This window comes from Mustela nivalis (assembly GCF_964662115.1).
Source record: "Mustela nivalis genome assembly, chromosome: 18".
Classification (NCBI taxonomy): Eukaryota; Metazoa; Chordata; class Mammalia; order Carnivora; family Mustelidae; genus Mustela; species Mustela nivalis.
In genome coordinates this window covers 4,407,335-4,433,175 of record NC_139037.1, presented here as the reverse complement: position 1 = coordinate 4,433,175, position 25,841 = coordinate 4,407,335, and the positions used below count along the sequence as shown (strand labels likewise).

The window sequence follows — 25,841 nt, the reverse complement described above, 5'->3', positions numbered from 1 at the left end:
GGGGTTCCGGCTTTGCCCCACCTCGTACAGTGGCCGTGACCCCGGCTCCCGGGCTTCCGCTCCGTCGTGGTCCCTGGGGTTGCTACAGGGGATGGTGGAGGGGTGCGCGGGGCTTACTGGGCGATGCTTGGGGTTCTGTTCTGCGGAGCGGGGAGAAAGCGGCGGGCCAGAGCGCAGCTGAGAAGGGAGCCAGGTCAGGATGGGGCTGGAGAGGGCGGAATCTGCGCACCTCGCCCCCTCCCCGCCGGGCCAGCCACACTGGGGGAGGCAACCCCTGTCTCCACCCCCGGCCCCAGGTACAGTCTGCCCTACTGAAGGGGAGGAAGGGGGCCTGGCGGGCCCGGACCCCGCGCAGGCCTTCCCCCAGCCACCGCTGGGCCTATTCCAACTCACAAGAGTGTTTTAAGGAGTAAGTGAAACCAGAGGAGAGCGTGGCCAGAGGAAGATGCTTTTATTTTTAAAGATTTTTAAATTAATAAAACCCCTTTTAAAGCATCATCGCTTTGTCATTCATTTGGTGAGTATCCTTGGCCTCTGAAAGGCGGGGCCCTGTGGTGGGGGCGGAGGGACCCCCTGAACCGAACAGTCAGGAGAGCAGCTGCTGGGGGCCTCCCCACTCCTGCCAGTCTCGGGGCGGGGCCCTGCTTTGAGGGGGACGGTCGGACAGCCCCTAACTGGTGCTTCTCTTTCAGCATCGCGGCCGTGAGGCTGGCTGACGGCTTCACCTTCGTGGTCTACGAGTTCTGGGAGACGGAGGAGGAGTGGAGGCGGTAAGCGGGCCGCGGGCCCAGGCCGACCCTCACCCTCCGCGCCCCTTCCCGGAGCGCCCTGGAGAGAGAGCACGGAGGGCAGGGGCGTGATGAGCACCGTCCGTGGGGCATCGGCCACAGGGTGCTGGCTTTACTGGGCCGACTGGGGCCCTAACGGCCCTAACCAGCTGGGCTCTGAACCCCGGTCCCTGGCCAGCCTGGAAGCCGAGATGAAGTCTGTTGCCATCTGAGAACTGAGGCTCCAGGGACTCAAACCCCAGCAAGTTCTCTGGTTAAGAACGCCCGGTGGGCACCTGGGTGGCTCAGCCGGTTCAGAAGGCTCCTCGGGAGGCGGGAGCCCAGCCTGCCCCTCCCTGCTCCAAGGCCACAGCATTCAGCGGCCCTGAGGCTGGGCCTTCGTTTCTTTAAGCGCCTAGTGTGGCTGAGGAGGAGGAAAGTCCCCGAACCCCGCAGAACCAGGATTAGAGACCTGCGGCCCCACTCCTGGGCTGGAGGCCCCCCAGCACCCACAGCACCCCTGTCCCCGTCCCGCAGGCACCTGCAGAGCCCCGTGTGCAAGGCGTTCCGGCACGTCAAGGTGGACACGCTGAGTCAGCCTGAGGTCCTCTCCAGGATCCTGGTGCCAGGTAGACGGAAGTGGGTGTGCAGGGGGTCCTAGAAGCGGGAGCCCAAGGGTGGGAGAGTTGGTCCAGCCCCTGCAGGCGGGAGGTGCTTCCCCGCCTCCCTCCGGGACAGGGCAAAGGGGCTGCCCTTCTCAACCCCCTGCTCCCTCTTGTCTTGTCCCGCCTCACAGCTGCTTGGTGTACTGTGGGCCGCGACTGACCACGTCCCTGAGGCCTTTGGATCCGCCTGCCCCTCTGCCCACTCTTTTCTAGCAACTTTGGTACATCCGCTGTCTTTTCACTGTACTTCAGATAAGAATGTATCCTCCCTGTTTGCCGTGAAGGAGCAGCCCCTTCCCCAATCCCCCGCCCTCCCTTAGCGGCTGCCGCCACTGGGAAACAGCAGGCACAGGGAGGTGTCCTGGGACCAGCACCTCCCCCAGCCCGGCCCAGTGGCCACGCATGACCCCTCCCCCCCGCCCCCGGCCTCATGGGCCTGGGGGACACCCTGCCCAGGTAGGAGCTGCGCCCCTGTAGTGCCCCACTCGGCCTGGGCCCCGCCGCGCCGGACTGGAGCGCCCCCGTAGCCAGTGCCCTCTTGGCAGTCCGGCACCAATAAACACTGGTTGGGAACGGTGGTGTGCTGGCTTTCTTTCGAATTTTCTAGCGGACGGCCGCTAGATGCACAAAGCAGTCCTGGTGCGTGGGGCCCCTTACGAGCCGCGAAACCTTGACCCCATCACCCCAAAGTCTGTTTCCTTACCTGGAACACGGAGCCGATCAATTTGAGGTGCGTGTCTGACAGACAAGGCCGTGCCCGCTCTGAAGTCCTGGGAGGCCCCAGGCGCTCCCCTCGGGCCCAGCGGTTCACGACAAGGACTCACAGAACTCAGCGGAGCCAGTTCACTCTGCTGCTGATTCCGGCACGACACAAGGGGACAGACAGACTGAAGTCAGCAGCAGGAGGACCGGGCCCAGAGCTCACAAGCCTCCCTGCCCGCTGTCTCCCTGCACTGACCTGTCCAGAGCGGGCGATGGGGGCCCAGCCCTGCCCGGTGTTGACTTAGCCTCCAGCCCTCCTGCAGTCAAGCTGAAACCTCCAGGTCGGAGGCCCCCAGTAAACAAAGGTTTGAGATCAGGACATTCCAAGGTCCTAGAGCTCCCCTCCCAGCAGCCGAAGTCCGAGGGCACGGGGCTCCGGGCGCCCTGGACCCTTCACTGCACACCTGTAAGGGAGCTATTCCAACAAGACTCGAGACTTACACATTATTTCAAGTCCCGTTCTGGAACCTCTTTAACGCCCCCACTCTGTTTCCCTGGCCTGGAAGCAGACGGCAGATACAGGCATCCCAAGGGACCAGGAAGGAGTGAGGTCCTCAGCCAGGGCAACAGTGCGTCGGTGGGGCCTGGTGGGAGTTCTGGGGCCACGGAGGCACCCGGAGCGGCCGGCCTGGGACATGGGGACGAGAGGACAGCTGTCACTGCCGTAAGGCCCCCGCTCCCTCCCCCTTGGGTCCTGCCGCCTCCTGGTGCGGTGGATGCGGGTCCTTCAGACACACCCAGTGACCCACAAGGTGGGCTTGCGGGAAGCGTAAAAAGCAAGTCCCGAACCAGCTACGCACCTCCCAGCAGCGCGTCCCTGCCGCAGCCTCTCCGCTCTTGAGAGTGGCATGTCCCAGGGTCCTGCCCGCAGCATCCACAAGCACCCCCAAAGCCAGTGCTGCTCCCATCAGCGCCGCAGTTTTACAAAGATTCTCGGGGCTGAGGCTCCTTGGGGTATAGCTGAGGAACCCCACGAGCTGGGCGTGTTACACGTCTGCCACACGTCCTGCACGCCGGCCCGCGCACTGCACCCGGACTGTAGCATCTCTGCTGACAGCAGCTGGAGCTCGCGGAGCCTCCGTGGATTCTGAGTGGGTGGGAAGAGGCTCCGGGGAGAACAGATTCCAGCCCCAAAAGGTGCCAGAGCGCCCGCTGAATGTACACTTCACAACCAGGCACGCAGACACCATCTCCCTTGGTGCTGCAGGTGCCGCGCCGGGATAGGCAGGTTCCTGGCAGGGGTCGGGGGTATGTAAACAGAGAGGGCAAGCGACTCACCAGAGGTCACACAGCAAGCTAAGGGCACCACTTACATCCCAACCCAGAGCCACCCGTCCCCAGCCCGGTGCCCAAGCCCCTGTGCCACTCAGCACAGACACGTGAGAACAGCTCTAGGCTGGGTCATTAAGACATCGATCAGGTTCTTCAAAGACGGGTACTCTAGGAGCTGGCCAGCCCATTCCTAGGTCTACCCCACGCCCCCAGACGACTAAGGAGACACATGTGAGCAAGGACTTGGGTCCAAGCTCCGAAGGCCGTCAGCGGGGGGACAGGCCACGTGGGCTCCGGCCACACCAGGGAGTCCCGTTCAGCCACAGAAAGAAACGCAGTACGGACCCCTGCACATCACGAATAACCCGGGAAAACACAAAGCCACATGCACGAGACCAGCCACGGAGGGATCTAGCATGTGATCCCATTCACGCGGAACGTCTAGAATAGTCTCGTCTCTAGGCACGGAGAGAAGACGAGGGCTTTCCGGGCTGGGGTCCGAGGGAGGAGGGAGTGACGGGGTTTCCTGCTGGGGTGACAGGAGTGTTTGGGAACCAGGCGGAGGTGTCCACCCAACACTGCGGTAACTGAATCGTACACCTCCGACGGCTCCTTCGGCGTGACATCAAGCTGACCTCAACCGCCGCCCCTCCCCAAACCCCCATCAGCTCACGTGTCCACATCAGAAAGGTCCCCACCTGCGTTCAGCGGCCAATGCACATTCTCACCGTGTGCCGTTCCAGACCCGAACCTGCCATGGGGGGTGTGTGGGGGCCGGCCTGTGTCGGAGGAGCGGAGCTGCGCAGGGGCCTGGCAGCGCCTGGGGCTGGCGTCCCTGCCCAGCCGTGGGGGGCACCGGAGCCAGGGGAAAGACCCTCCCCAGAGCCCCCGGCCGCCCCCGCCACTCAGAGCAGAACTTGTCACCTGTGACACAAAACCTCCCTCGGCCACGTCTGCAGGATGGTTTGAGACGAGTGTCTACCCTCACGCACGGCGGACACCGTGGCCCGTGACAGGCCAGCCTCTGCGCCGACGGCGTTGCGGGGAGTCTCAGCTCACACTCCCCGCCAACCTGGAGTGGGAGAGGGGCCGTCCTTAGCTTGGTTTTAGAGGACAGCAAGGACACAGACTGCGACCACAAGGGAGAAGGGAGGCGGTGGCTGCTGACCTACCGAGAAAGGACGAGAAAGGACGCCGCAGGACGCCGCGGCTGACGACAGCACAGCGGGTGTTTGCCTGGGATAGCGACCTGAGGCCCCGGGCTAGCCAAGGCTGCCACCGCTGCTCAGCGGCAGGCAGGACAGGCTCAGGTCTTTCCGACCCAGAGCCCACCCAGAGCCCTACGTGACGCCACCATGACCTCGAGGACACGGCTTCTGCCCTTCCTGCTGGCGGCTGGCAAAACCTGGGGGGGCCTCAGGTGGAGAAGGACCACCCCGAGTCAGCTCGCACCTCCACCGGGGCAGACATCAGAGGGGAACACCCGGCCAGCAGTTCTCTGCCGTGCACCCCAGAACGATGACGGCTGTCCTACGAGATCACATCCTATTCCTGCCCGAGACCAGGCTGAAAATGACTGTCCCCTGCGGGGGGGGGGGGGGGGGCGTCACCCTTCAAGGGTCCCACTCTCTCCCCCCTCCTCTCCCCCAGCATGGCGTACCAGTCCGCTGCCCCCTGACGTGCCGTCGGCTTTGGGGTGGGCCCCAGCACCCTACTTCCCTTTCTTCCCGGCTACAGGAAGCTCTGTGTTCACCTCCTCTCAACCTCGGTTTTCTGGAAATAAAGCGACCGCGGCTCAGGCCCCTACCGCTGCTGTAGACACACCATCACCTCTGAATCTCACGGGGAGCCCGCCGGGCTGCGCAGCGTGGCCGCTGGGGAATCAGACTCCCACAGACGGTTCATAAACCCCCCAGATCTGAGTGAGCAAACGGCAGGAGCCAGCGGTCAAAAGCAACATTCCGAGCCCAAAGCCAGGCCTCACGGCGCCTCCTTCGATGGCTCTGTCCTTTCCCTACCACACTCCGTGCTTCCTGGGGACTCCACGACCCCGGCCGCAACATTGCTAGAAGCACGTGGGACAGAGGATCAAGGACCCCACTGGCTGGTGCCTGCGGGGGGCAGCTCTGCCGCAGCCCATGGCCTGGCTCGGAGGCCCTCATCTGGGGTGGGGGCGGGGAGGCCGCTGCGGCCACCAGCAGAGGGTATGGCAGGGTGTGGCGCTGGCCCCCCTCACTGGGTCAGAGTCTACACCCGCGGCCAGGGCAGAGGAGGGCAGAGGGCAGAGGGGAGCCGGGACTCTGCCGAGCCTCAGTGCCTCACCTGTAAAACGGACGAATGTGAAAACACGCTGAGGTCAAAGGAGCCGGACGCGAAGGCCGCTCCCGGGGGTCCGGAAGCAGCGGGTCCGTGCAGACAGCAGCCTCATGCTCCCCGGGGCCAGGCAGGGACTGCTGGTGGCACAGCTTTCTCTGGGGGGGATGAGACACACCGGAATTCGATGCTGGCGACAGCAGTACGACCCCAGGCACCAGCTTCCACTGAACAGTCCACTCCACGAGGCTGAACCTTACGGTGTGTGAGTTCTCCCGCAAAAAAGTGAATGCGAGTGGGTGGTACGGAAAACAGAAAACAAAAAAATCCAGTTGTATCCCCACTAGCCACACGGGCAGGAACCCATGACTCACCACCACCGTCTCCTGACTCCAGCCCCGCTGCTTCCGGCCGACGTCCCAAGGCAGAGGAAGAGTGGCCCGGATCCAGTGACGGCCCGGACACCCCAGGTCCCATGCAGGGTCAGTGCCAACGAGCACAGCGACAGGAGCAGCCGGGCCCCTGGCTGCCTCCCTCCCCACCCTCTCCCCTACTCTGGGCCCGGGGCCGACCCCCGGGGCCCCCTGTCCCCACCCAGCTGCAGGTGTGACCCTGACCCCGGGACTGGCTGGGGTCGGGAAGGAAGGGCGGAGCCAACTGTCCACTGGGCTCCCAGGCTCTTCAGGTCCAGCCGGAAGGGAAAGGGGGCTCTCCTCGGGGTCCTCCCATCAGAGTGGGGGCCAAAGCTGAGGTCCCTGGGCCTCGGTCCCAACTTCTGGTCTGAACTGTGTCCCCTGGAGATGGTAAGCGGAAGTCCCGACTCTGGGGACCTGTGACTGTGACATCTTTGCAGCCTCTAAGTTAAGGGGAGGTCACCCTGCACTAGGGTGGTTCAGAGCCAGTGACTGGCGTCCTCGTCGGAGGAGGGAACTCTGGACAGACACGCAGGGCAGACGCCATGTCGGGGGCAGGGAGCCGAGGCGAGCGGGGTGTACCTACAGGCCAAGCCATGCCCAGGATGGCCAGTAACACCAGTGGCCGGAGGAGGCTGAAGGCGGGAGGGCTCGCCGAGAGCCCTCCGAGGGAGCACGGCCTTGCCCAAGCCTCGATCGCAGACCCCAGCCCCCGGGACTGCGGGGACCAACTGCGGCTGTCTGAGGCCCCCAGCACGTGGCCTTCTGGTAGGGGCGTCCCAGGACATCAATACACCCTCCTCGGCACCACACCCGAAACCCTCCGAACCCACAGAAGCCCAAATGAGCCCCCTCAGGAGACAGGACGCATCCGTTTCTGCAGCATCTTTATGATCCAAGGACACGGGTGCCGCACCAGCGCCGCGTGGAGGCCGGGCCGACCCCCTCCCGCTCAGAAGAGCTCCAAGGCCGCGGCCACCGTGCTCTGCCCGAAGATGAAGGTGCCCACGAGCACGGAGACCGCTCCCCACACCTCCAAGCAGCACCTGCCGGGTCAGTACACACACGTCAACGCGCTCTTCCCCGGACCTCCGCGCAGACAGGCCGAGCACTCGGCGGGAAGCTCCTCACAGGAAGCCGGCCGTCGGCCAGTCACCAGTGCGGGGTGGGGGCGGGCGGACTCCCCAGTATCCTCTCTCACCTGCAGGAGTGGGTTTCCAAGGCAACGGGGGATAACGGCCCCAGGCAATTAAAACCTCACACTGCAACTGTTAACTGATGACTCCATTCCTCCCTAGCGTTTTATCAAAGCCAAAGAAACAGGGGCGGGGGATCCCTTTCCACGCCTTTCCCTTTGGGGGCAAGGGAAGGGGGGATGAAGCCCCCTCGGAAATGAGGAAGGAGAAGCCACCCCAAAGTCATCCGCGATGGGGACAGTGGGTAGGGCACAAGGGCGCAGGAGGCAGGGGTGGTTGGCCCCAGTGGCCACTGAGGACACGTCGGCGAGCTTCATCATGTACTAGCCAACACCGCATCGACAAGGAGCCAGGATTCCCAGGAACGGCAAGGCTGCCAGAGACGTTTCCGGCCCCATCAACAAAGGCCCCAGGAGCCGCTGGCACAGAAAGACCGTCCAGCGGAGCAGCCACGAACGCCCCCGCGTCGGAAGCGGAGAGCGTGGCCAACGCACCTGGAGCCGGGGGCTCATCAAGCAACTCGGAGGGATCAGAAGGCCCTACAGGACCGCCAGGATTCAAAGTAGCTTCAAAGCGCCACAGTCAAAGAGGCTGTGAGCCGGGACCAAGGCACAAAACAGAAGCAGCACGACCTCAAAGACCACGGAGGGGCCCCAGACAACCAGGGCCAGCTGCCAGCCCAAGTCAGGCTCAGAGACATCCAGAAAAGCTCTTCTCCACCTGGACTGGGATGAAGCCAACCGGCTGTGGGGGGGAATCAAGCCTGGGCTGGGGGGGGCGGAGGTGAGGGGAGACAGAGATGCCAGCCGGCAGGTGGGACAGGGCTGAAGTGTGGTCCCCAGAATTCATGTCCACCCCAAACCTGGAAATGGGGTCTTTGCAGATGTGATGAAGTTAAAAATCTGGAGAGGAGATCCCTTGGCACGGGGCTGGGCCCTCAACCCAGTGACAGGCGTCCGTATGAGGGAGACAAGAGATCTGAGGCAGAGACACACGGAGAGGCCGTGTGATGCTGGAGGCCGAGACTGGGGTGATGCAGCCACAAGCCAGGGACACCTGGAGCCACCGGGTGACAGCAGATGTCGAGGGACAGAACAGGCTTCTAGAACCTTCAGAGGGAGCCTGGTCCTACTTGCAGCATGACTGAGGACTTTGGGCCTCCCGAGCAGGGCGAGAACAGGTTTCTACTGCGGTGTGTGCCCCAGCAAACCTAACACAGCGTCTCTCGGCAAGCCTTGGCCCGTCTCCCTGCCCATGGGTTGGGACTAAGAGCCACACGGGCTCTGGCTAAGCTATGCTCCATCAGCGGCATGCGGCCTCTTTCTCAGTGGGGACAGCCTGGGCCCCTCAGAGGCAAGGACACGGTTCCAGTCCTATCACAGGCCACGCAGGAGCAGGGAGGAGGCACGTGTGAGACCTGGACCAGGTGAGCCCGGCTGCAGTCTCAGCTCTGACCTGACGGACCCTGCACCCTTGTCTGTAGGATGGACGACCCAGTACTCAAAGGAGCTGGGCGAGGGCCTGGCACCGAAGAGGTGTCCAGACACGGCTGCTGTCTTGCTGAGGGAACGTGTACCCTCCTGCCCACACGGCCTCCGGAAGGCAGGGCTCCAGGCAGCAGGACCTGCCCGGGCCCCGCGCTGCTGGGGGTCTGCGTGCAGGAGCAGGACACATGCTCAGCTAGGGAGCCCCTCCGCCCACCTACAGCTCCCAGTGTGCACGATGCCCCTGAGCGGGAGGGAGGGCTGTGCCCAGACTGCTGGTGTGGGGGCCGAGGGCCGGCTCCTGGCGCGGACACCCCCTCACTGTGCGGTGAAGTCGAGTCCCGGGGCCGGCGGTTGGCCCGTATGCAGGGCAATGGGCCCTCCGCAGTCCCTGCCATGTTCCCTCAAGTGCCCACACTGCCACCCTTGTTTGGGGACACTTACTTGACGCGCGGAGTCACGGGCTCGACGCCGACAGCACAAATGAGGCACAGGCCTGCCAAGGAGACACGGGCCGCTGCAGCTCCACACGCCCAGGCCCAGGGCAGCCTGGAGCTCGGCCGGCACCCAGCCATCCTCTGGGACCCGGGACGCCAGCGAGGGCCTGTGCCCAGCGTGGCCCCCCAGGCTCCCTCTGTTCCTGGCACAGCGAGCTGGCAGAGGGCCTGGTCCTGGGGGCCCGGCTCAGCGTCCCCCTCACACTTTGGCCACTCTGAGCCTCCCTTTCAGACAGAAAGGACAGCCTGGCCTCTGTGCCAGCCTCTCTGGGATGACGTGTCAGGGCCAGACTCCAGGCCGGACGCTGGGAAGCTTTCACCAGCAGGCAGCTGCCCGGCAGATTTTTGTTTCTAAGAATTCTCCTGGGATCTGAAGCCAGAGAGTTCTGCCTAAAGCTCCATTGGCATCTCCCCCACTGAACCCGTCCTGGCTGGTCGTTCCCAGAAAGTGGGAAACAGCTGGAGCGAAAAGCACCCCCAGGACCAGGGCGCCGCGCCCAACACACCAGATGTCTCAGACCCCCGGTAAGCACGGGGAGGCCAGCAGACCTGCAGCGGCCCGCGGCGCCGGCCACATGCCCACAGCCCTCGCATCTGAAAGCCCTTCCCAGAGCCAGAGTTGCGGGGATCTGGGGTTCCTGCCTGAGGGTCAGCAGGTGCCCGGCACGTCGGCTTCTCCGGGAGGGCCCTCCCCAGGCTTCCCAGGCTGTCATCAGCCTCCGGCCACCTTGACTGGACCTTCACACACTCACACTGGGAAGGTTTTGTATGACACTGTTCGTCTCCCAGGTCAGGGACAAGGTGAGAAGATGCTCGCAGGATACCTTAGAACCAGTGGACGTCATGTAACTGCAAACATTTTTAAAATTTAAGAGGAAACCCCACAGTGGGCGGCAGCAAGGGGACAGTGGGCATTGCCGAGGGTGACGCAGACTGTGCCTCCCAGGCGGCCTCCAGGCCTCGGTCTTCCGGCCAGCAGGACGGGAGGACAGCAGCGCTGCCGGCAGGTGCGCCCATCGTCAGCCACGGAGATGTTCCACTCAAGGTGTCCACAGTCCCCAGCCCGTGTCAGGCTCAGTGACCTGAACTGGGTGCCTTCCTCCCTCTAGGGCACCCCCGCCCGGCCCCCGAGCTCCAGAGCAGAGCAGAGCAGGTGGCCCACCTGGGAAGATGAAGATGAAGAAGGAACTGACGCCCCCGATGATGCCGATGATCTCGCTGAGGTCGGGCAGGAACAGGGCCATGGCCAGCGTCACGGCCACCCACAGCACGGTCAGCAGCCCCCGGACCCACGGCCCTGAGGGCTCCGCCAGGGCCCCGGGCCCACCTGCCCGGCAGCAGCTCCTCCTCCAGAAGTCCTGCATCACCGACCTGGAAGCCACAGCAGCGCAGGGGCTCCGGCCCCGTCCCCCGTGGGGTCCCCTGGACCCCCTCCCGACTGCCCTTCACACCCAGCAGGCTCCCTGCTCCTCGCCAGCCACCGTTCTCCAAAGACTGTGCCAACCCTCACACAGCTCGGTCCACGGCAGGCCGCCACCACAGAAGGACCAGGCGGGGGACAGTCTTGGGGGGCGGGGGCGCCAGACTCCAGTTGTGACCCTCAGTGGCTGGGCCACTCCGGGCAAACCACCCCAGCTCCCTGCCTCCGTGGTCTCTACAGAAGTTCCCCCAACGCCCAAGCCCGCGTGGTGCCGGGCATGACCTGAACCCTGATACAGGTGAGCGCCCTGCCCCGAGCGGAGCCCCCGCGGGCCGGGCCTCACCTCCCCAGGAAGAGCACGATGGGGTAGACAGTCACAATGGAGACCCCGAAGAGAGCCCGGGCCACCATGATGGCGACGTCGTCGCCAGGGTAGGACATCAAGATGTCGGCAGAAACGTCCGTCCCGAAGGTCAGGAAGCCATAAACCCCTGGGGGGCCGAGAGGGTGGAAGCCCAGAGAGCTGAGTGGGGAGACGCCGTGCCGGAGGCAGAGACCGGACGGAAGGCACGGCACGGGGCCCGCGGTCCGCGGCGCTGCACCGGCACGGCCCAGGCAAGGCCGGCAGCCGCACTTGCCGCGAGCGCGGCCTCACACAGGAGCCCAACCACCACGCTGCACGCCGGACACCAACAAACCTCGTGTGTCCACGCGACACCGAAAATATTCTTCCCGTCACATCCCCACCCTCTCCACTCAGACACACGGACAGCGTCCAGCTCCTACCACCCTGAAGGAGCTCCCTGGGAGCGGACAGAAGGTTCTAGAAGGGTTCTGCGATTTCTCAAGGCTTTCCTATCCTCGGCCAACACAGTAACTCTGCGCTCCTCAATCAAAACTCCTGCTGCCCGACGCTGCTTCTCCTTTGCCCAGCGCCCAGAGCCGGTGAGGGCCGCTCACGGAGGCAGCCGGCACTCAGAACCCTAACGACGCCTCATGCGCGGTCCGTCCCCCTCCTGCCCGTGCACCCGTCCTGACCCAGGGTGTCAACCGCTGCCGGAATCACACAGTTCCATGCCCCTCCCCCATCCTCACCCCTTGGCATCCTGGTCACCTGCCCTGTCCCGAGTCTGTCCCTCCTGGCTGAGCTGTGCCTGTGCTGGCTTCTCTCTGGGCCCTTTCCAGAAGGTCCCACAAATTTGCTGGCCTAGAGGTAGCTCTCCATACCCAGGTCATGGGCCCCTGACCCAGGGGACACAGACTAACAGTGACCACCCCCACCTACCCCCCGCTGGGGAGGGGTCATCCAGCGAGTTTCTCAGGTGACCATGAGGCTCCAAGGAGCCCGAGACATCTGCGGCAGCCCACGGGCTTCCCGAGTCAGGGGTGCCAACGCCAGAGGCAAGAAAGGGCCCCAGTGCTGGAGGAATGCGGCTGGTCGGAAGTCAGCCTGGGCCTGAGACCTGGGGTGTGCCGCGTGACCTTGGGCGTGTCACAGGCCTCCCTGAGCCACACTCTGTCACCTTTGGAGACCCTTCTGCCTGCAGCCCAGGTCTGTGAGCACCCAAATCACACAAGAGGGTTTTGTACACTGCTCTCCGTGGCTGTGATGCAAGGATGACCCGCGTCACGGTCCCGTCCGCCAGCAGGGGATGGGGGGTGGGCAGTGTGTAAGAGCAAGGCCTCTGGGGACAGCTGGGCCCGGGTCTGGCTCTTAGCTCTGCACATCTAGTCGGGGGACCGTGAACAAGCCACGGGAGCCCTCTGAGCCTCTGCTCCCTCGTCTAGGAAACGGGGACTTCCCTAAGGGCTCCGCGTTAAATGGGCCGAGGCTCCCACACAGCAGGGCCCGCTCCCGGCACACCACACTGAGTGCGCGGGAAGAACTCCAGAAGCAGATGCCGTTCGGGGTCTCCGGCCCCCTACCCAGCTCCGCGGTGCCCCGGCGGGCCTTACCTGTGAGCGAGTAGATGAGGCAGCAGGCCAGCAGGGACAGCACGGAGACCAGGGCCCAGTGGGGAAGGCTCTGGCGGCGCATGCTGCAGTAGATGGACACCGCGGCCTCGTGACACTGGAAGGCAGGGGCGGGGCTCAGGGGGACGGGGCCAGCGGGACACAGAGCCACCCAAACACCCCCGACAGTCGAAGGGCTGAGGTCATTAGCAGTCACATGTGGAATATTACACAGCACCAAAGGAAGAACATAACCGTGTGCCCGCGCACAGGAGAGCCTCACAGCCTTAACGCTGCGCGAGATGCGGAAACATGTTTCCACGGACGTGAAGTTACAAGCTAAGCCAGGGCAAGGGGTCTCGATGGCAGCTCCGCTGACATCTGAAGACGGTTCTGTGCACTGCAGGGTGCTGGGCGGAGTCTTTGGCCTCGAGCCCCCTGGATGCCAGGAACACCCCAGTCCTGACAATCAGGTCTCTGGACGTTGCCAAATGGGCTCTGGGGAACAGAACTGCTCTAGCTGGAAACCACCACTTTCGGTGACAAAGGGCAGAGGAGAGAGTGGAGGGTGCTAGTGAGTGGGGAAGGTCATGGGGGAGCTCTCGGGGGGCGGGCAATGCTCTAGATCCTGCCTGGGCTGAGGCTCACATGGGAGTGCACGTACCCATGACCGATAAACTTCACAGGGACTCTATGACATCACGACAAGACTTAAGCACAAACCACCTGTAGCCAACATCAAGGACTTGGTTTACTTGGGGCAGGTCGTGGGCAGTGGCATTTCACGAGCTGCCCAGGAACCGCGGACTTGCATTCAGGTTGAGAGGCAACGGCTCTATCTCCACGCCCCCCGGGGCCTCCAGGACTGTCACAGGCTCCTAGGACAGGGTTCCTACCACACGTCAGCCTCTTTACTCACTTGTGATCAAAATCAAACCTGCCGATCCTCTCCTCCTGCCGCTCTCCAGGCTCCGAGGAGCCGTGCTTCCCTCACCCACTGGGCTCAGTTCACCTCCGTTCCTCCTCACTGCCTCAGGGCCTTTGCTTGCGCTGGGTCCTCTACCTGGGATTCTCTCTTGGTCCAGCCAGCTCTCACCCACCCTTCCAGAAAGCACTCCCCAGCAGGACCGAGATCTTCCCTGTGTCCCCGCCCTCCACGTGAGGACGTTTGGGATTGCATGTTCAGCATCTTTGGCTACATGATAACAAGGACCACATCTGCCTCACTTACGCCTCTGAGCTCAGGCCAAACACGGGGCCTGGTACAAAGCTCAGGAACACTCCACGGGTGACTCATTTACCCACCCCGTAAGCCTCCCCAGCACTCCGATGTGGAACAGTCCCCCTCGTGCCAGTCTGGGAAACCACAGAGACCAGCTGGACGCAATCCCCTCCCCAATGGAGCCCACACTGGCGGAGGGGGGTGGCGTTCAGAGGAGATACACTGGGTCCTCCAGACTCCAGCTGCCGTAACAGCCCCCAGCCCAGGGTGAGCTCATGCACAACTTCCCCCCAGACCGGCCTCAGGGCACGTAATCTTGGGCTTTTTGCCCCAGGCCTCCCTGACCTTGCAGGAGCGTGCTGGCCGCAAGCTGGCTCAGCTGGGCAGTGGGGGGCTTAGCCCTCGCAGGGCACCCACCAGGGGAACCCAGAGAACCTACGCTCCCACCTCCCGCACTCCTAGGGCATTTCTGAGGGACATCCCACACGCTGTCCAGGACGGCCCAGTACCCGGGATGGGGGCCTCCCCAACATGCCTTCCGTCTCCCTGTCCCTGCTCCCAAGCCCACGGCAGCTGCAACCCCGCAGGCTCTGCGGGACTGCACAGGACACCACACCGGGGGTGGGGAGGGTCTCAGAGGCTCTGCGTCTAGAGGAGACGCAGAGCACAGCGGTCAGGACAAGATACCTGGCGGCGGCAGGATGCCACCCAGCCCTCCTTCCAGTTGGTCCCCGACTCCCAGGCCCTGTTCCTCCTGGTCTCACAGGGATGCCACCCAGCCCTCCTTCCAGTTGGTCCCCGACTCCCAGGCCCTGTTCCTCCTGGTCTCATGCAGGGAACTGAAGCATGTCCCATGAGGGCAGGGCTGCGAAGCCAGGCCAGTGGCCGGGACAGTGTGTAGGATGGGGCTGGGCCAGGGCTGGCTCTCTGCTCTCCTGGTGACAGAAGGCCAGGCAGAGGAGCACAGACACCGAGAAGCGGAAAGCGGCCACACGTCCACCCCCGAGGAACGGATTCACCAGCTGTGCTCGATCCGTCCAGCGGAGCGCTCCTAGGGGGCTGGGGGCAGAGGCTGCAGCCCGACTCTGCCCCTGCGCGGCCCTCGGACTCGGTGCAGGCTGGACGCAGAGCCCCACTGCTCAGTGTGGGGGGAGGATTGCTGTCCGACCAAGCCAGAGCTCCCTTCCCACCGCGCACCCCCGCCTGGCTGCCCCCTCAGCCCAGCCTCCACCATCCCCACCTCCAGCTGCTCTCCCCGACCCCCCAGGTCCCCGGAAGCTCCAAGCCCAGATGCTGTGAGCCCTGCCTGGGCCGGAGCCCCACCCGCACCCCGACCCTGCAACGCACACCTTCTCCCAGCCCCCCATCGCTGCATCCCGTGTCCCTGGAAACCGCAGCCCGGGCCCCGGTTGCTAGGAGAACCGGTTGAAGAGCCGAGGCAAAGGTGAGGGGGGCACCCCGCGCAAGCATCCGGAAGGCCGCCCCCGCAGCACGAGCCTGCCACAGCGTGGTGTCCGGGCACGGGCGGGAGGCATGCGAGCCACAGCCAGACAGGCCGCTGACAGCTAAATCATCGCTTCCATCTTTCAAAATATTGGATGCGCAAGAAGAAAAGTGAGAAATTCCTGCGAGCGGCTTGCTAAGCCCCAGAAGCGATCTATCGACGGATTTATAAGGAAGATGAATGGAAATGTTCCAGGACTTTTTTTTTTTTTTCCCCAAACGTGGTTCTCAAAGAAAAGGCAAGACGGAGGAGGGAAGCAGGAGCCGGGTGAGAGAGAAGCGGCCCAGACCCCCAGCCCTGGCGAGCAGGACTCTGCTCTGGGGTGGCTCTGGTAGCGCCGGTGTGCTGGGGAGGGAGGGGCCGTTTTTAGGAGGGAGGCACGTCTTTCCTAAAATAAACACTGAACGAACAAGGCACGGAGTCCGCTGCCGCCCGCCGAGAGACTGGAAGACCCGAGAAGGACCAGAAGGCGGGGAGCGGGGCCGCGCCCTCCACCGCACCCCTCCAGCACCCGTGGGGCACCTGGCTCGCCCCCTGTCGCTCTCCCACCTCGCCTGAGACCCTCTGCCCCTCCCGGGCTCACGGGCCGACCTCTCCAGCTGCCCTCCCCTTCCCCTGGCCGCCTCCCACCCCTGCTTCAAGGTCACTTTCAGGCATCGGTGCCTGGAAAGGCTGTCTCTGAACCTGCCCCACGCAGGGCTACCTCTGAAGGCCTCCGCCGGCTTCCGCACACACAAGCCATCCTCCCTCCGTGACACCCGGTCCGAGATTCTGCCTATGCCCCGTGCACCCCAGCATGCGGCCACCGGGGCAGGCCTTCCGGGGCAGGATCGCCCTGCATGACGTGTGCTCCAGAAGCAGGCGGCTCTAGGTCTCCAGTCACGGCGCGAGTCCTGCGAGAACTCTACAGAGGCTGGAACGAATTCCGGATCCCCACCCCACCCCACACCCGACAAATGTGCTGCCAGCGCTGGCGGGCCAGGTTCCCGAGCTCAACGACCACGCATACTGAGCCCAGATGCCCACCGACACGCACGGTCTCCCAGACAGACAGCCCGTCTCGTCCCCCGGCGAGGCCTTAACCTTTCCTGACAGAGGCCCACACTCTCCGGGGGGAGCAGGGCGTCGCCGGCAATGCCTGCACACGCCCGCGGACGTTACCTGGAATCCGAAGCAGATGGTCGGGAAGACGCTGAACACGGAGGTCCAGGAGGAGGGCCTGCAGAGGGACGCGGACAGGTGTTTACCACAAAAAGCACAACTCGAAACAGGCTCACTCAACTTGAGGAGGAGTTTTCAACAATCGCAGGAAATCGTACCTAAAGCCTAGGAGGCAGATTCTTACCCACCAGGAAAACGAGGCGTGTCCAATGCTACACTGTCTAGGTCTACCTGCACTGACGTCTGCTCGCTGGCCGTTCTCTGCGCACGCAGAACTCGCGCAGGACGGGGCTCGAAGGAATTCCCAGCTTCTGCTGAGGCCTCCTGCTCCCACCAGGGTGAGGGGGGGCGCAGGCAGCACCCCCGGATGCAGCGGTACAAGGACGGCTGGACCGCCGCCCACGCTGCCCACGAGAGTGGAGGTGTGCACAAGGCAGGACCTCCAGGCCCAGCCCTGTCAGGGGCCCCCAGACAGGCGCCCCCCAGCTTCCTTTGAGAAGAAGCTCTGGCTGCCAGCCTCTGGCACCTTGGACGACACAGAGGCACAAGCAACAGCTGCCGGCCCTGGTCCCCCAGCAGCTCCTGCCCACCCCTCTCCTCCCCTCCTGAGAAGAACGTTCTTCCCTGCCTCTCTCCCCCTCCCCTGGAGCCAAGCCCCCGGGGCCCTCACCCCCTTCTCCCGCCCTGACGGAGCTCGTCCCATCGCCAGCAGGCCCCCACGGCTAACTCCAACGGCAGGGCTCGGTCCCACGTGACCCAGCAGCAGGATCCGGAGGCAATCACCCTGGCCTTCTTGAAATTCTGGTCACTGACTGCGGAGGTGCACCTTCCAGCCTCCTCTACCCTGGGTTGAATAGCATCTCCCCGGATTTACATCCCCTGGGAACCTCGCAACAAAGACTCACTTGGAGTTGGGTTTTGTCCATGTAACTGGCTAAGCTTAGACGAGGCCCCACCGGAGCAGGGGGGCTCATCCACCGACGGGTGTCCTTACCGGAAGGGGAAACCGACAAGGGGAGAAGGTCCTGCGAGGACAGGGCCGGAGAGGGGAGGGAGGCGCCCACGGGCCAAGGGAGGCCAAGGATGGCTGGGGCCACCGGAAGCTGCAAGGGGCAGGAAGGAGCCCCCAGAGGTGCTGGAGGGAGCAGGCCCGCCGCACCTGGCCTCTGGGCTTGCGGACTCCGAGAGGCATTCCTGCTCGGCCCAGCACCCCAGGAGTTGAACCCGTCCTCCTGCTTCGACTTCTCACTCCCCTTCCACAGGCTCTGCCCTCTGACCTCCTGGTCCCAGACTGAGCGCCACCGGCTCAGGGGCACGTCGCACCCAGCCCGGCGGCCTCGAATGCCACCTCTGGGCCAACACTAACCACGTTTCCCTCTCCAGTCTAGATCCCTCTCTCCGACCTCCACACACGTGGGTCCGACGGGCCACCTGATGCCTTCATTAGCGGTCTCAGAGCTGCCTCCAAGGTAACATGTCCCTACGTGACCTCCTCCCCCAGCCACCTGCTCCTGTCTTCTCCAGCCCAGGAAACAGCACCCTTCTCCGAGCCCAAGCTGAAAGCTCAGAGTCGTCCGGCCCTCTTCTCCTCCTGATGTGCCACTTCAAATCCAGGGGCCAGGAGGGGCCCCGTAATTCGTGAAGCCTGGTGCAAACTGCACATGCTAGCCTCTTGTCGATCTGAGGCTTTCAGGGCGGCAAGAGCAGAACTTATGAAACCAAGTGCAGGGACCTTCTGGGCACAGGGCCCTGGTGACTGTCCTGGTCACATCCCCACAGCACAGGACCAGCCACAAGACCTGACTTCAAGCCCTGCTGTGCTCAAACTCCTGCAGGGGTTTCCCGGCCCAAACCCAAGTCCTCACCACAGCGTGGCAGCCCCAAAGGACACCCCTCCGCCGAGTCCTGGCCTTCCTAAGGGCAGTCCGGCCACACCAGCCTGCACATACTCCTGTTCCCTCTGCCAGGAACCCAAGCCTTGCCTGCCAGCTCCGCTGCCTCCGTGCCGTGGGGGATGTCTGTCTGCAACAGCCCCGGGGCCCCAGGTGGGTGGGGCATTCAGTGTGTGTGTGTGTCCTTCCACCTGTCCCTGGCCCTTACTCACCAGAGTCTATCCTGAAGGAGGACAAGGGACTTGGCAGGGCTCTGCTGCATCAGAGACATGACGGATTCCACAGGGAGGTGCGGGGACTCTGGGTCCCTCTTCCAAGGATCCCGGTACAGCACCCCTGGGAGCCGTGCAGCTACACCCCACCTCCCAAACTCACCTCGCTGCAGGGCGGGGCTCACGGACGAGGCCTGGGGTCCCAAGGTAGTACTGCACCATGATGACCAGGGCCAGGTAGCAGGCGGCCAGGGAGCCTAGGATGCTGACAGAGGGGCGTGGCGTCAGGGGCCTCCGTGCTGGGCCCACCAGCCACGCCAGCTGGAGCCTGGGCTCCCGCACAGAGTGGGGGCCGAGTGCCAGCTCTGCCCACGCTAGGAAGGTGCTGGGCCAAGTCCTTGCTGCGATCAGCTTCGCTTTCCTCTCTGTGCCGTGGGGACGGGGGAAGACGGCTGCTTCTCCGTTCTAGGTCCAAAGTGAAATGTCTACCGTCACGCACAGTGGGCAAGTGCAGACTGTGCACTCAGACGAACTCTTCTGCCGGACTCTATCTTCTCGAGCGTGTATATGAACCCTCAGAGCGTCAGATGGAAACAGAAGTGTGTCTGGGGTCTCTCCGTTCTTAACCAAAGAACAAGAGGTCCGCTGCAGGTCACGTCCGCGCCGGCAGCGGTCTTGTTCATCTGTTGTCCACCACGCGTACACGCTACTCGTGCACTTCTCCAGCCCTTTTCTCTTGTCCAAATGGCGGGACTGAGCTGCCAGCTCCCCTAACCCCAGGCAGAAAGAAGACCCCCCAGGCCCCTCCCTCCAGGAAACATCTGCAGGCCCGTACCTCGTGTATTTCTGGAACCCGATCTCCCGCGGGGCGGACAGCGGCAGGATGACCAGTGCGGACAGCAGGGGCAGGGTGAAGCGCTGCTCGGCGTACCAGGGCTGCAGGGCCGGCGGGGCGCTGGGCAGCAGGAAGTCGCACACTGGCGGGCATGGGGACAGGGCCCGCTAGGAGCGCTGCACGCCCTCTGCCCGCAGCCGCGGCTTCGGCCATGAGGCTCCCTGCTCCACGTCTGGGCGGGCTTGGCCACGGACACTAAGTCAGCCTGTGAGCCTAAAGGGAGGGCATGGGGACCCCATCCCGTGCCCCCATGCGGGAAGGAAGCCAGCCAGACACTGCCCTAAGTGATGGGGTCCAGCAACAAATCAAAGACAAAATGGCCGGGCCTCAAGTTCTTGTGAACATGTTTTGGTTTGCGAAGGAGCCCAGTGGGTGTGTGGGGTGGGGGCCTGGAATGGCCTTCTGGACCCAGAACTGGCAGACTGAGCCAAGCAGCCCAGAGTGACCACTTTCTTGCACACCAGGGACCGGAGGAGAATTAGGGCAGCACTGAGCTGCCCCGATCGGCTCCGTGTGGGTCAGCGGAGGGCTGGGCTAGAGGCCCCCTGCTGGGGACACCCGGGCTCCACCGGGCCTCCCTGCAACCTCAGGGTCTCTCCACAGGAACCCTCCAGGGGTCTAGACTGGGGCAGCCAGGGGCTCCCTGAGACCCAGTGGAAACGGCCCGTCCTCAAACGCTAGGCCTGGAACTGGCCACATCCCACTGGCCACACTCTGCTGCGCCGAGGTGTCTGGGAGCCCACTCCGAGTTAAGAGCGAGGGGCAGACTCCCTCCACCCTACCCCACCCCCAGCGCCCACCAACCACAGGTGGCCCGTGGCCCACTTGGGGCTGCCTTCTCTGCTGGACTGTCACCCTTTTCTGTGCGTCACCAAATGCTCAGTAAAGCCCGCCATGCAGAGAAATGAAGGGCTCCTCAGAACAGCTTGATTCTACCGAACCACGGCAAGGGCAGAGTCCTGCCCTGAGGTCGCTCCACACCGGCTCCAGGCAGGACAGCTCTGACATCTGGGTTCCTGAGCCTTCAATCTCTAGAACATTCCTCGAGGACTTTCAGCACCTCTCACTTACGTCATTTGTACCCAATGCACGCAAAGCCACACCCAAGCACCCCCAAACTCTAGTCAGCCCTCCTCCCAAGAAGCCTGGGCTTGCCCACAGAGAGACCCAGCCCAGGCACCTCACAGCCAGCACACTAGCAATGCCCTCGCGACCCCAGCCAATCCACCAGGGGCCGCGGTGGCCTGTATCCTGACCCGTGTGCTAACCCCTCCGGCTGCCCCGCTCCCAGGCCCGAGTGCAGCCTCCAAATCCTTCTCAGCGCAGCTCCACACCAGACGACCAGAGGTGAGACCGCGTGGGCCTCTATCTGCTAGCGACAGGAAGGGCGTTTTTGTGCTCATCTACCCACCAGGAGGCTCTGATTTACCAGCCGACGTGCGTTCTAGGCTGAGTACCTCCTGAGACATGGAGGTATCCCACGCATTTCCATAACCCAGCACCAGGGGCCTTCTCCTCTTCGGCTCCAGCAGCAGAACCAACAAAACGGCAAAGCGGGAGCCCAAAATCCAACTGTACTAATGGTTACGGTCCACTAACAAAACCTCAGCACTAATCCAGTTGAAGTCGGCCACCATCAAGAAGAGAAAAAAGCCAGACTCAACCACGTGGTGTCTGCAGGAAATGCATCCGGCCTCCCCAGGCCCAGGAAGGCTCCCCGGGAACCGGCTGGGAGGGAGAGAGGCCGGCCGGCACTCATCGTAAGGAGCCCAGTGCGGCTACAGTCGGAGAAGGTCGCTGTGACGGCAGAGTACTACCAGACACAAAAAAAGGGTATTTCACTGGGGCGCCTGGGTGGCTCAGAGGATTAAGCCTCTGCCTTTGGCTCAGGTCATGATCTCAGGGTCCTGGGATCGAGCCTCGCATCGGGCCCTCTGCTCAGCAGGGAGCCTGCTTCCCCCTCTCTCTCTGCCTACTTGTGAGCTCTACCTGTCAAATAAATAAATTAAATCTTTTTTTTAAAAAGGGGGGGTATTTCATGGTAACAGAGGGATGGCTCACGGGTGTGAGCCTGGTAACGGAGCTTCCAACACCAGGAGGCAAGAATGGACAGAATTAAAAAGGCAAATGGGGTGCATGGGTGGCCCTGTCCAGTACGTGTCCGACTCCCGATTTCGGCTCAGGTCACGTCTCAGGGTTGTGAGATGGAGCCGGCCACGCAGGCTTGAGAGTCTCTCTCTCCTCTCCCTGCCTCTCCCCCAGCTCACGCTCTCTCTAAATAAATAAGTCTTTAAAAGAGCAAACAGACAAGTCTACAATCACAGCGGACTTTAAGTGCCCTCTTCCAGAACTGACAGAATGACGTGATTTGGAAAACAAACAGCGAGTCTATGGAGGACCTGACCGAAGCCGTGGGCCACCTCGACCCGCGTGTCCCCGAACACAGCGCCCAACAGCAGAAGGCACGGCCCTCGGGAGCGCGTGGGGTGCCCACCGAGATGGACGCGGGGTGCCCAGCGCAATCCTCCAACACCCAAGACAAAAGCCACACGCAGTGTGTTCTCCGACAGGCACACGAAGGCAGAAACCAAGAGGGCGTCCAGGAGACTCCCAAAGAACTGGACACTGAACCACAGGAGTCCAAGCCTCCCACGGGTCAAGGGAAAAACCACAGCGGACGTTAGCAAGTGTGCCAAGAGGAAGGACAACGAAGAGAACCCAGCGATGCTTCAGGGGGCGGAGGCCAGCGACTGCAGTGTTCGTGGGGAAAGGCCGTGGGGGACGAGACGCCAGAGGGGTCTGGGCTCAGTCTTGGAGGCCACCAAATTCAGGGTGACACCGGACTCTCTCTTCAAAGGGCTTCTCTGCAGCTGGCTCAGCTCCCCGCACCATGCATGGGCTGTCCCGCCAGTCCAGCACAGCCCCTCTCGCTCCGTGACCCTCCGTGTGCCCATAACTACTACTCCGGGTCTCCCTCTGTCACAATGGGAGGAGCCTAGGGGTGGCCTTGGTCTCCGCTGCCCCCTCAGGGCCCTGCCCAGCACCTACAACCCACTCATCAACTGGAAGCCCTGGGAAACCCCCCCAACTCCAATGCCAGTACTTACGCTTCTCCAGCTGGTCCCCAATCACCCTGAGGAAGGCCACGGAGATCATGAGCAGGTTGACAAGGAAGCAGGCCTCACACAGCTTCCCAATGGTGGGGCCGCACAGGTCTCCGACCACACCCTGGTAGGTTGCCTGGCCGCTGACGGAAGCAGCGTAGCCCAGGATGACCAGCCCGCTGATGAGGAAGACCAGGGAGACCTGCGGGGCGGAACCAGGGGGCCAGGGTGCATCCCCAGCTTCCCGCCCAAGCCTGCTGTCTCTTGAACTCGGACACCCCTCTCCACAGGGCTGTTACCCACAGAGGCCACCTGCCACCCAGAGACCTCTCCCCGACGGGCCACCAGGCCCTCCTCTGCCCCAAGACCAGAGCTACAGAGCGGGAACAGCCGTGTCCGCTCTGGCAATATAGAAGTCTGGGCACCTGCACTCATGCTTTCTAGTCCCAGTTGAGCAGAAGAGGCGTCGGAAACCCCGAGAGTCTAAATCCCTCTCCTAAAATTCCATGGGTTGCAGGTCACAAGTACGTACCATTGGCCAAGGTCCAACAAATGCACGTGTGCCACCCATGCCCACCCCGACAGATCATGCTACCACAGCCGGGAGCTTTCTCCTGCCCCTTCCCATACTGTTCTGCCCTGTCCCGTCCCAAGAAACCTGCTTGCATGTGGGACAGGGCACCCCGCAAGAGTGACCCTGAGCCTCCACGCGGAGGGACAGCAGAGCCCTTACCCTGCGCCCAGGCCCGCCTCCCTGAGGCCCCAGAGAGGGTCCAGGTTGGTTACATTTCATGAAAGCTCCAGGGCTGACCCGTATCTAGAGACCTAGAACCTCGCGCCAGTTGGCTCTCAGCAGTGGGGTGTCCAAACGCTGAGGGGAGACGGCAGCTCCCTGGCAGGAGTGGGGGAGGCTGCTGCCTGGAGGCGGGCGTGGGGGACCTCCAGCCTCGGTCCTTCCTTGTTGGGAGTGTGCGCTGACTCGCGCTCGGCGTCCCCTCCGCGCAGGGCCGCTCAGGCATCTTCCGACCATCCCGCCCCAAGTGCCAGTCACACCAGCAGGAGCCCTGGCCCCGGGAGCGCCTCCGAAACGCACACCCTCCGGCCCCCCCAGACCTGCCCAATTGACACCTCCAGCTCAGCGAGGCGCCCGGCAGACGTCACAGAGCACGATGAGGGGGACCCCACGGCCCTGCTCACAGCGCACTGGCCACAACCGTCCTGACCCCCCGCTTCACTGTTCCTCTACGGCTGGACGTCAGGCCTCTTCATCATTCTGAAGGCTGGTCTTTCGCCGCCACACGTCCAAACACAGCAGGCTTCCCCTCGCGGGCACCTGGACGTGCTCTTCCGTTTCTGCTGGGGCTCCGCCTAACACCACCTCCGCCGGGAGGCCTTCTCTGACCACTGTGTGCCGCCTTCTGCCACACCCTCTGTCACACGACCCTTCGAGCAAGACCACCGCCCCACACAGTATTACTTGCCTTCCTGTATCGATCTGGGTCCCCTGCTAGAACGAGCTTCCAGGGGACAGAGCCTGCACAGCTGCAGGGTGCCCACGGCAGGACAGGCCCTCGGCCGGCGCCAGGGATGGCACAGGTTACCCTACACGGGGCAGGACCCAGCACTTTCCAGAAGGACTTCAGAGGCCCCGTGGCTGTTATCAGCTGGTTGCCATAAAGAAGCACGTGGACTAAGGTCTGTGGGAGGGCTTACCATGAGACTCGGCGCTCACTATCAGCTCGGGGCGGCTGGGGCGGGGGGCGGGGGGCGGGGGGCGTTGTCCTTGCGAATAGAATGAGGCCGTGCTATTAGCAGCCCTTCTCCATGATAGACGTTCAGCCCCCGACTTTGTGGGTTAGGAATTCGGGCTGGATCTCCGCGACATGGCAGAGGCCCGGGCCTGGCGGCCTGCGAGTGTGAGGGGCTCACAGCATCCTACATGGGGACCTGACTGCACGTGGGCTCCCACTTCCAATACCGAGCTGCGCCCAGCAGGTGAGGGCCACCGATGCGCCAGGTGAGGCCACAGCCGTGGCGCCTTACAGCCGCCTGGTGGCTCCACTTGCTGCAGGTGCCAGAGAGCACCCGGCTTCCCACAGCCTCCACCTCCCCACCGGCAGCAGACTAGGGGCCTTCTCCCCCGGGGCCTGCGGCAGGATGACCCCGTCCCCAAGCAGCAGAGAGAGGGGCCAACCTCAAGAGTGTCAGATCCTAGGCCAGCGCTCCGGAAGCCATGCCAAGGATCCCGGCTGGCTCCCTCCCCAGGAGAACCCCCCAAATGCTCTGCAGGGGCTTACCAGCTCCACCAGGAAGGCAGGGGTCACCCCACCTGCCTTGTAGAAGGCCCAGGGGAAGTTGAGCAGGCCGGCCCCCAGCGCAGACTTCAGGAGGATGAAGACAGCGCCCAGCGAGGACAGAGTGGGGCTGGCGGCCGTGGGAACTGGCTTCTCCGGGAGGCCTGGGCGGCTGCCTGTGGCTCCCTCCATGGCTAGAAGCAGCAGCAGGGTGGGGAGAGAGACAGTCTCACACTGCCTTCCCGGCTGTGACACGTCTTGCTCCCCAAACCAGTCAGAGCAATGCATCTGCACCCATGTCCCCATGCCACGGTCTACCTCATGCTGCCCCGTTAAGTTACCTGTTCCCTGGCTGGCCCCATAGCCTTGGTCCTCACCCCTCCCGCCCTCAACCGCCCAGCCTTCATCATCACTCGGGCCCTCCACCAAAGCCCGAGAGCAGCCCCAGCCCCTCGCCCTTACCCCCAAACCCAGACTTCAAGGTCACATGGTCCTCAGCCATCACGGACAGAGCTCAGGCTTGCTCCAGCAGTACAGCTGCATTTCCTGGGCCCCGCGGGTGGAAAAAGGAAGATTCTAGCTCTGCCAAGGGATTGTAAACCAATCAGTAATTAAGGGAGCCTTAGAAAGCATGTGTTGGGGTCACGTCCCCACCCCTACGGGGACAAGGACGAGAGGTCAGAGCCGCCTGTCCCAAGAGCTTGCAGCTTCTGAGACTCCCAGCCTGAGGAGGGGTCTTAAGACTCCCTCCCTTCCCCCACTGGGGTGAAGGCCCCTCCCAGGAGGCGGGTCTTTTCTGGTGGCTTGAGGGTCAG

General features: G+C 63.5%; 2 protein-coding genes across 9 annotated transcripts in view; one reads left to right on the top strand and one right to left on the bottom strand.

The window, feature by feature from the left end:
- The window catches only part of NECAB2 (N-terminal EF-hand calcium binding protein 2), a gene marked incomplete at its 5' end in the record, with an annotated part of 28,185 nt that extends 26,180 nt beyond the window's left edge, over positions 1–2,005 (top strand). Inside the window, 4 exons of one of the 3 annotated variants that reach the window (XR_014305886.1) lie at positions 297–517; positions 693–770; positions 1,305–1,396; positions 1,564–2,005. Coding sequence is in view for 2 of the 3 variants with exons in the window: in XM_082712073.1 (XP_082568199.1) it covers positions 494–517; positions 693–770; positions 1,305–1,396; positions 1,564–1,592 (223 nt within the window). The remainder of the gene's footprint in view (positions 1–296; positions 518–692; positions 771–1,304; positions 1,397–1,563) is intronic. The other 2 variants (XM_082712073.1, XM_082712074.1) reach the window with 2 other exon arrangements.
- Positions 436–25,572, bottom strand: SLC38A8 (solute carrier family 38 member 8). 6 transcript variants are annotated; one of them, XM_082712068.1, is made up of 18 exons: positions 25,489–25,572; positions 25,030–25,220; positions 22,736–22,934; positions 19,569–19,710; positions 18,897–18,998; positions 16,630–16,687; positions 12,746–12,860; positions 11,133–11,280; positions 10,532–10,740; positions 9,317–9,368; positions 6,154–7,238; positions 5,789–5,937; positions 5,127–5,239; positions 2,636–4,538; positions 2,387–2,462; positions 2,136–2,280; positions 1,309–1,424; positions 436–828 (listed from the first exon to the last, which is right to left on the bottom strand). In XM_082712068.1, the coding sequence occupies exons 1-11, from the start codon at positions 25,526–25,528 to the stop codon at positions 7,145–7,147; spliced, it is 1,350 nt and encodes a 449-aa protein (XP_082568194.1). In that variant the 5' UTR covers positions 25,529–25,572; the 3' UTR covers positions 436–828; positions 1,309–1,424; positions 2,136–2,280; positions 2,387–2,462; positions 2,636–4,538; positions 5,127–5,239; positions 5,789–5,937; positions 6,154–7,144. The 6 variants fall into 6 exon arrangements, with proteins under 6 accessions (XP_082568194.1, XP_082568195.1, XP_082568197.1 ...); XM_082712069.1 differs by lacking the exon at positions 5,127–5,239 and having other exon boundaries at positions 2,636–3,426; positions 4,165–4,538; XM_082712071.1 differs by lacking the exon at positions 5,127–5,239 and having other exon boundaries at positions 2,636–3,426; positions 4,391–4,538.
- Positions 25,573–25,841: the final 269 nt, after the last annotated feature.

Bases quoted from the DNA above. Each gene is read 5' to 3' on its own strand.
- SLC38A8 (XM_082712068.1), bottom strand. From the start codon at position 25,528: ATGGCTGAGGACCATGTGACCTTGAAGTCTGGGTTTGGGG. The intron at 19,711-22,735 runs GTAAGTACTGGC...CATGCCCGCCAG, and splicing joins TGGGGACCAGCTGGAGAAGC to TGTGCGACTTCCTGCTGCCC. The intron at 11,281-12,745 runs GTAAGGCCCGCC...TCGGCCCCCCAG, and splicing joins CCTCATCTACTCGCTCACAG to GGGTTTATGGCTTCCTGACC.